This window comes from Hydractinia symbiolongicarpus, chromosome 2 (genome assembly GCF_029227915.1).
Source record: "Hydractinia symbiolongicarpus strain clone_291-10 chromosome 2, HSymV2.1, whole genome shotgun sequence".
NCBI classification, from domain to species: Eukaryota; Metazoa; Cnidaria; class Hydrozoa; order Anthoathecata; family Hydractiniidae; genus Hydractinia; species Hydractinia symbiolongicarpus.
In genome coordinates, this window is record NC_079876.1 from 23641876 (window position 1) to 23652234 (window position 10359).

The following is a 10359-nucleotide window of genomic DNA, read 5'->3' on the forward strand; positions in this document are numbered from 1 at the left end:
TATGTTTGTAGCTACCTTATTTTAGGACAGGTTAAGGGAGGAAATTACAACAATTTTTGAAGCAAGTATTGGAACCGTAAGTTTTAAGTTTCACTACGACACGTGGAAACCAGGAAGCGAATAAGTTTATCATATTAATATCCTGCTTTGAATCCAATTTTTTGTTTACATTATTTGCGAATGTAAAGAAGATAAAACTTTTTTGTAATTAATTTCTTTACAGAACGCGTTTGTTTACTTTGTTCTGTTTGTTTTAAATTTCAAGTCAGGTCCTAGATCGTAACAATATTTCAAGAAACACTTGAGCTAAGTTATAATTTGATATCTTGGTTTATTGCAGAGAAGTTTCGTGTTTTCACGTGCACACAAAATCCCGCCCTAAAATATATTCTTGTAACACTTACGCTCATACGTGCTTCAAGCACACGATTTTTTATAAGAAAATCAGGCTGGTTTTCAGGTTAAGGACATTAGGTGTATCGTTCAGAACAACAGAAGAAGAATAACCAGCCTGGTTAGGATTTTGGTGTTCACATAAAAAAGTCTGTTTGTAAATCTTCCAAAAATGAGTTACGGAAATATGTAACCGAAATTTTTTACCTTAATATTTTTTTAGGCTCTGCCATCTGAGAGAGCAAGCCTTAAAAACATTAGAGGGTCTGTTAGAACGTGCATTTATAAGGTCTGTTAGACCATGCATTTAGAAGTTCTTTGAAACATACTGCGCCTAATTATCTCCTTAAATGAACGACTCCACCTCTCCTAATCTGCGCAGTATAAACATATTATGATTTTTATTTTTTATATAATGGTTGTACTGCTATAGTAAATTCGCAGAAAAATCTTTTCCTAAAAAATGTTTTGTTAGCTGCTGTTACGAAACAGTCTTTTCGCAAATAAATTAACAAAATGTATACGGATATGCATAGTACGTTTTTTAAATCTTCGATTGATTTTTTTGGTATATGTGCCAAAAACTCCCTCTATAATTGCGTGATGTGATTATAAAAACTGAAAGCTGATGTAACAGCTCTGTTACTCATTACTGGAGATTACCATGTTTGTTCTAGACATAACTAGAAAGTTAACTTCAACTTCGTTCGCAGAGCCTCTTACCTGCACAACTTTAGTAAATATACAAGATTCGCCGGAGACGAGGTCGAACTTAAGTTGCATAATATTAAAAATCGCATGAGAAGCTTACCGGGGATTACAAAAAATGCACCGTTAGTTCCTTCTAGCTAACGCTTTCTATTCTCCAAGAGAGTTAAAAATTACAGAGAGCAAATCCATGAGATTAATTATTGACAAAACGTATTGAGGAGGAGTGTGATTGAAGAGCACGCAGTATCTTTGTTTTTGGACAATTTGGTAATCGAATTATTTTCGTCATCTAGCTTGCCATCATTCCGCATACCACTTTCGTGCGTAGAAGATTTTATTCCCACCCCTATTCATTTTTTTTCATTCATACAACCCTTAGTACCAGTATCGGCCTTCCTTGATGCACTTAAAAGTTACTAAATAAAGTCTATAAAATCCTGAATCGTTTGCTTATTAAAAATAGCCCAAAATAAAAAAGGTTTTCCTCTACAAACTACTAACATCTAAAAACATGCATTCTCATGATATTAGAAGGACAGTATTTGGACTGAATGTGTTACCAGGGTCGAAACAAAACGTGGCAAAAAACATTGGTTTAAAACTTAATTTTTTGCTAATCCCATCAATTAGACCTCCATGTAAATAATGCGCTCAGCCGCGGATAATTAAGGTGTAGTCGTTTTTTTTGTTTGTGTGTTGAATTACCTGCCTGTATCCATGGTAACGTCCTACGAATCCTGTTTAAGTACCCTATCAACCAATCAACTAAGAAACAGCGTGCGTGCATATGTTCAGAATCTAATATAGAAATGATTTAAAAAAACATGGCTGACGTCAGATTGACGTAAGAGGCGGTATGAAAAACACATGTAGACAAATAAAAAAGAATCTAATTAGTACGTACTTGACAGCAGAAAACAAGAAGAAGAAAGTCTCCAGAGGATTAAAAATGTCCGCTTTTTTAGCGTATTTTTAGATTTTTTTTAAATGTTCGTCATTTTAAATCGAGGTATGCTACTAAATAAATAACCTCTCTTTTTTATAATATAAAATGAAATTATAAATAAGATCATAAATAAAATTAGTAAAATATAAATTGACTGTTAGTGCCCCACTTTTCGGCGATGACGGTATGTAGTGAGACACGAGGAACAAGAAAATAATAGTTTAACTTGGAAAGAAGAATTATCTGAGAAATAATAATTAGAATAATAAAAAATCCTAAGTTTACAAAAAAATGAAAAAACATCGGTACATGCAGATTAAATTTTATCCTGACGAAATTCCCAGGTTATATACTTCTTTAATAAGAACAAATTTTATAAGAACAATCAGGCTGGGAATAGCTGATAAGAAAAACAATGGCAAACCTAAAGTTTTCACGATGTTCTCTTTTTTGCTGTAAAAGAAAAAAAAGATATGGGAAAATACAATATTTTGAAATAGAGGATATTTAGCTGAACTGTCAGCAACATTTGTCTTCCATTATTTTCTAAAAATGTAAAAGCGTTTTGGACCAGTCATGCGCACTGCGTAATGTCATTGACAACGTGTGTACTTTTAGGTTAGCTGTAAGACAGTTTGAGGTAACACGAGAAAAATGTTACTACAATCACGGACAAAATGTAATAATAATTGCGGACGTCAGCACGATTGTTCATCCTGAATTTTAGGACGTTCATGGGGCCTGACGAGGATTATTTCATTGTACAGATGCTCTAGTGAATATCACTAGCAAATTTCTAACGCTTCTCACCTGGTCTACACTTGCGCAAAAGTGGCGTGTTTGCAAGATGCTGGATGCAGAGTTATGACAATTTGACTTTTGGTCGTGTTTAAAAAATGACGAAAACAATGTTTTTGTTTCAGTAATTTTATCCACGATTGTAGACTTTCTAGTACCCAGAGCACTGAGGACATTGCATCATAATGGAGAGACTTTGCTGCAGGTTTTATCCAGTGTTCTTTTACCCAAAGCTAACTACAAAGCCTACAAATTTCAACCAATAAAACGGTATTCTTTAGAGGTTATTACAAAAAATTGTGACCTTGCTCAAATAATGTTAACTACTTCGGCTAACAACAGATAATAACCGCATACATAACTGTTAGAGAACTGTCAGTTCTCAAAAAGCAGGACAAATCTGAATTCTTCAATCTTCTCTTTCCATGGTGGACAGATATCAAAATAAGTTTGTAAGAAAGTGACGTAAAGAAAAGTGTTGGCTTGCAGAACATTTGATTCTTTATCGAGTGGACAGGTAGTAATGGTCTACTTCTGTACGGTAACCTGTCGTTCTAGTTTCCATAAAAAGTCCAAAGGTGAATATGGAGCAAGAAAATAGTTACGTATCAACTGGCCAGAGTAAAACATTAACACAGGTTACCAAATCAATTCAGCTATATTAATATATCACATCACAAACACAAAAACATCTGAGAAATTTTTAATAATTTGTTCATAGCTGGTTTAGCACAATAGAAATCTGCTTATTTTCTATTTAGCTAGGTGCAGCTTAGTTAATGTTATCGATGGGCGATGGTAGCAACGTATTATGTCATCGATGGACGATGGTAGCAACTATCATGTTATCGATAGACAATGGTAGCAACGTTATCATGTTATCGATTGACGATGGTGGAAACGTATTTTATTGTTGATAGGTGATGGTAAGAAAGTATCATTTTATTAAGGAATCATTATTCAACCAGCAGGTTATTAATGCAAGGTCGTAACAATAAAATTATGGAGGTAGAAAACAAGACGATTAAAGAAAGTATCGACAACCTAATATCGTGTTTTGGCAGGAAGATATTGAAAGTTGTTATATTATTGTAAAATGTTGCGACAAGTACAGATTAAGACTTGGATTAATTTATTTATTTACTTATTCATTGAAAATGAGCTAATTCATTTCTATATTATTTCTTTGTAAATATTTTCTTCTATTATACCGATGGATTAGTAATTATTTTAAGGTCAAGAAAAAAAATTCATATTGTTCAAAACCTTGTCTTGATTTACAGATAACATTGATGCTAGAAGGATTTGTTAGAAGATTTTCAGACAATTACGCACGAAGTTTAACATATCTATTCTATTTACTAAGACAGACGGACCATCCGTTTTAAAACACTTTATTACGTCACTATTTTTATTCATTTCTTCTTGTACGTGATTTATGCTGACGTCAACATGCTGATTGTAATCTCTTTTCTATTCGTGTATTATTACGCAAAGCAGTGTAGTTGTGACATGCTTAAATCCGTGTAAACGAAGTCTCCAACATTTTATATGACTAACTATTTTATATTTTTTCCTTTGTAAGATTTCTAGTCCGCTTTTCATGGACAAAACAAACAAACAAACAAACGAACAAGGAAACAAGGAAACTCTCGGGAAAGCAGGTCCATCGGTTGCAAAAAAATTGCTAAAAATATGGCAACCAATTAATATTTGGGTAATGACAGGTTGACACGATAAATAACCGTTTCCATCCATCCTGAATAGATTTCCTACAGTTTTGTTTAGGAGCACCAAAGCTGCAGAAACACAACGCTAAATAAATTACTAGTTTTCTTGCACCAAGAGGTACCTTATATAGAGTAATCCCAAACAGATATGATTGATAAGTACTAAAAAAAATAGGAGCACAATACACAAAATATTGTTAAGTACTTTGATAATAATAATGATTTGTCTGAGCAAGGAGGTTTAAAAAGAAGGAGAGAGAACTCTTTTATTTCTATTGAAATCATCCGTGTCTCATGTTTACTTTTCTCTATTGTTCTTACATCGAATTCTGTCAATCAAAATTTGAAATCTCGCGCTTAAATTAATAAATTAGCCGTTGTCTTTTGTTACTATTTGCATAAATTATGAGCCCGCGGCTATTTTTCTCTCAGCGGTAAATGCTTGTTAGTTGATAAATTTGTCGTTTTTACATATCATAAACAAGCAAGAAGCGAAATGGCAGGCGAAGACGTTAAAAATATAATAGAATTGGATGATGACTTTTTTGTGACGGAAGAAATGTTGTCAGATTTTACTGTTTACGAAAGTTGTGAGGTGGAAGTATCGTTTGTGGAAGATCTGTTGGAAGAAGAAAATGAAGTAGATGCTGGATATTTGGGTATTCCTCAAATAGTATTCGTTGATGAAGAAGATGTGGACATGGTGGTTGATAACAACAGTACCAAAAATGTGAAGTTTGTGTGCAGCAAGTGCAAAAAACAGTATTTTAAAGAAGCTTACTACAAGAAACATACTCTGATATGTAAAAAGCCAACAGGTAATGCTTCAGTTTAATAAAGTCATGTTTTCTTTAAAACACCATTAGCTAGCTAGCTATAATGTTTTGTTTTTTGACTCTGCATGTAGATTTCATAGAAAAGCTATTGTATTATCATCATTTGATATGCTTTTTGTTGTTGTTGTCTTGTTTTGTTATCACAACTGTGTTCTGATGTCAACTCTGTATTCCAATAATAGATCCAGAAACAACAACAGTGGCAAGAAAAACTCTTGATGACTCAAAAAATAAATCAACTACAACAATTTCCACAAAACAAGTTAAATCAAAATCGAATCGTAAGTATTCATTCATGAACTCTGAGAACATAAGGAATTTTTTTTTGCTATATATAGAGCAAAATATTGTGAACTGGTGGTATAAACCTTTTTTTTTGCACCCTTTTAGAATCTTTATCCATCACCGATCATGAGCTGCAGCAAGAAAAAATGAATTTTGTTCGTGATGCTATGGTTAAAATTTCAAAAGACCCAATCAATAACATTGTTGTGAAAGGATTCAAAACACCTGGAAATCGTGTCAAAGAATTAGCCAACTCAATTTTGAATGCTGGGAGTGATGTTTTGGACATTATTTCTGAAAATGTAGTGTGTCGCATATTTAAAGAATTGCAAAAATCTAACCTACTGACTGGTTCAGGAAAAGAATCTCTTTGGAGAAAAGTGCATGAACTTGCACAAGACGATAAATTCAGACAACATTGGAAACATGTATTACCTAAAGGATACTGCATTGACTTGGTCCTTGGTCTGAGACGTAAATGGCCTACACACTCGGAGGTTTTAAAATGCTTTCTGTGAGAAAGCAGAAAAAACATTTTAATTTAGACGAAGGATTGTAATTGCAACTTTACAAATTTCCCTGGTTTTGCCCCAAATCAATGTTAGTGTGGTCTATGGACATTTTCACCAATATTTTTTTCAAATATGCTAGGGGAAAAAATGAAAACAGTTCCAGTGGAATGATGTGTAGTGTCTTTTATGTCATAATATTTTGTTTATTGATTGGCTGTACATAATTTTCTGTGGTGGTTAAGAAATTCAAGTGTTTAAAAGGGACGCGGTGTGGGTAGAAAGATGACCAAAGGAACAAGTCATTTCTTCCGATGTCGCCTTTTATCTGGATGGCCATACTGATTAATAAAACTAATAAAAACGAATTACACAGCCGCCAGCTTTAACGATATTCACGAAAAAAATTAATCACTGAAATATGTTATGAACAACTGAAATTCTATTTTAGAGAATCACAGCTTATCTTCGATTTAATAACTACACTAAATTCAGACCAGAGGAAAAAATGTTGAATGTTTAGCTTGGACATAGGTAAAGACGTATCATTCATCCTTTAAGGTGACTTTTATTTTTATTTCCACTATAAAGAAGTGATTATTATAAAATGTCCTTTTAAAAAAAGGACACGAGAGTTGTACAGCTCCTCAGGGTTTTTCTACGAAAGAGTCCTCTTTTGAGAGGCGCCCACTATAAAGAGGTTTCATTGTAATTTCGATATCAAGGGACAAACGCACTGAAAATTTTTTCGCCCTAATGATCTTTTGACTTTTCCACTGAATTGAACTTAAATGCAAGCCTGCAAGGAAGGAGGATAGTCGAAAAATAAAGAACTCCCATTGCTTTTTAGTTAACATCAATTCTCTATTTCTGCTTTGAAATCGTTTCTAAATTGCATAATGTCATGTAAAAGTGTGGATGGATCAAAGTTTTACAAGGACAAAGCATTGCTAAATTAAAAGAGACAGGTCTATTTGTATACAATGTATAAGTTAATATGTCTATAACTATTCTGGCGCTTCATAGATGTCTTTGGGAGCCATCAACAATAATAAAAGATTCTATGTGACAAAGATAAGCGAAAGCCACGTCATAAAATATACAATATACTTTATGACGTGACTTTCAGGCTAGACATGCTGCATATACTCTCATCAATCAAAACAGACTTGTGCTTTTACGCTTTTCATCTTTTTTGTTACGTGATGTGCGCTGACGTCAGCATTTTATTGTTGGTTTTTTAAAAACAAAATTAACTCTTATTGGATGTTTTTGATGAAGTAGATAGCAGTTATAACAGTGCGTAAATAGAAGAAAGCCACAAATTGTTTGATTTGGATGTCATGTTTGATGACATATATACGTTCAATTCGTTCCCAAAGATGAAGGAGATATGCTTCGTGAGAACGAGGTTGACATGTGCGCGTATGTTAAATCAAGCGCTGCAATGAAGGTTATGTCCATTAAAAATTTTGCACGTTATCAATCTCAACTAACACGTTTTGCTTCATATATGAGAATTATCAGTTCAAAAGTTACGTTTATCTTTAGCTAATTGACATTGCGAACCTAAAAGCGTGATTGGTGCTAGTTATTGGTAGGAATTATCCGAAATTAGGAATTATCAAATATCCGAAAAAATATGTCTACGAAAACTGAGAGTAGTAAAAGAGGGAAATTTATAAATCGATTTGATTGGTTGAAATTGAGGCTATTCTATGTCTTATCTGCAGCACCCCCTGCACTCATTCCAGCGAGTCTGACTTTGCTGTGTTTACCACCAGTGCATTTTTTACCTTGTAACCATCAGCGTTAAAGATATCTCGCAATTTGTACTTTGAAAGTATCATTGGTAGGTGCGTTTTCTTCCAGTGTGCAGTCATCTCTGGTGTGCATGAGTTTGCTTTACCTGACACCATCTTAAATGTGACATTATTCCGTGCCTTCCATTTGTCAACCTATCCATTCAATGCTTTAAAATCATTTTACCTAGTGTATTTGCTAAATCACTTGTTTTCTCTTGAAGGACTAGTGCACTTACAGGTATGTTATTCGATCTAAGAGACATAAACCACTTAAAACAGCTTTGCCTAAGTTTTCATGATTTCCTGCTTTGACATTCTTTCTTCTCAAGCTAATCGTTCCAGAGGAAAATGCAGCAATTATCTTCTCTTTACTTGCAGGTAAATGTCATGTGGGATAGTGCTTCTTGGCACACTATACTTTTGAGCTTCTAATGACTTAAGTAAGTTGTCCACTTTCTATTTCTTGTAACACCTTCATTTTTTTTCGATGGAAGTTTTTTTTTTTGGCGAAGTCCACTTTTTCTTGTTATAAATTCGAATACATGCTTTTGGTAAACTTGAAACTTTCGAATGTTCAAAACGTTCGAATTTCGAGTTAGAGATCGACATGGATTGTTTCTTATTTCAAAAAGAATTGCCAGTGCTTGTGCAAGAATATGAAGTAAACACGTTTGTGATAGGCTACCATGAGTATCGCGAATCATGGACTCCTATCGTTGGAGACTTCTTACAATACCAAATAACGCAAGACAATGCTGTAGATAAATGTGCAGTAGCAGGGATGAATAAAGATAGAGTTGTTGAACACTTGATAAAAGGGAAAAGCAGGAAAATTGCTGTGTTCTTTTTTCTGAGAGCAGATGTTTGCAATATGCCAACAGTGGAAATAAATGGAAAGGCTGTAAACAAAGGGAAATGGAAAGGGAATGGAAGTTCCCTTTACAATAACGTTCACTGATAGTAAGCAAATGTTAAGCAAACTAAAAGAAGTTTTTGAAAATTGTGATGTTTAATTGAAAAAAAATGTTTTTTAATACACGAATAATTTTCTTATTTTCCAGAATTCTACATCAATAACTGTCCGAAATATCGAGGGTATTCATTTGAAGGAATGTTTGAAAAATCGGGGAATTCGAAAAACCGAAGTTCGAAAAATCCGAGGGAATATAAAAGGCGTCTAGGGACCAAAGAAATAATTCGAAAAATTGTGGAATTTCAATAATCCCTTTTTCGAAAAATTGGGATTGAATTGTAATTCATTCGGTGTGAATGTCGGAGTGGATTTCCTTCCATATTTTTGTATTAATTTATATGGTATCAAGGCATGACAAAATGCTTTGCTTAAAGGATAAATTGAAAAAATCCGTTTTTTCAATTAAAATAATAAACCGAAAAAAATTGTGTTTTGCTGTTTCTTAAATAAACAACGCATTCTTTTTATCACCTCCATGATCTTATTTTCTTACAAAACTCAAATTATTGAACGTTCCAAACAAGAAGCGTTTCTATATGTTTATATCATGGCCGACTTAATTTACAGTCCACAAAGTGTGCAAATTGAATGTGGAGCTTTGGTGCAATACGATTGATGTTGAATTCTTTTTTTAACAATCACAAAATTAAACAAATAAAAAAATAAAAAAAGAAATATCGCTAATATATACAAAGCATTTTAAAATTCTAAAAAATGTGGTTAAAAAAAGAATGTTTCAACTGTCGTACAGCTGCTAAAAAATATTTAGTTAACGGAGTTAGGGATGCAAGTTGAAATGTTAAAAAAGAAGAAGAAAAGAAAGAAAAGGGTACCAGCATTGAGCATATTTTAGGCACATTTTATGGAAACACAGATGTGGGTGCAGCTATATGTTTGTATCACGAGAGGAATACTTTCGAAAAAAGGATTCATTGAATAAAAAATTCACATTTGTTTTAAAATACCAAAAATCAAGAAATATATTAAGACAAACTATACAGAAACATAAATACACGTGAAATACGTTTTGCAAAACACAAAAAACGCGCTAAACGAAGACGACCAGTGAAAAAAAATGGTCAAGTACGAATCACAACATACACGCTAATTTCTGATCTTAATTTTATAGCCTGACTTGATCTGATTTTGTTTTTGTTCATAATATCACGAACACCACATCAAATCTTAATTTTTTCTTAGATTTCTTCGAAATTTGTGCTTATACAAAAATAGGCGATTTTTTGTTACCAATTAAGACCGAGAAACGCCCACAAACAATCATTCGTTTGAGAGACTATTAAAAGACAATTTCCATTTAGAATTGTTTTTATTTTTGAAAACAATAGTACTGTCCTTACTTTGTTCTAAATTAT

General features: G+C 33.2%; 1 protein-coding gene across 1 annotated transcript; it reads left to right on the top strand.

Moving 5' to 3' along the window:
* Positions 1-4803: 4803 nt before the first annotated feature.
* Positions 4804-10264, top strand: LOC130630250 (uncharacterized). Its single transcript, XM_057443673.1, has 3 exons — positions 4804-5396; positions 5597-5695; positions 5805-10264. Exons 1-3 carry the CDS (start codon positions 5075-5077, stop codon positions 6215-6217), a joined length of 834 nt encoding a protein of 277 aa, XP_057299656.1. The 5' UTR covers positions 4804-5074; the 3' UTR covers positions 6218-10264.
* Positions 10265-10359: the final 95 nt, after the last annotated feature.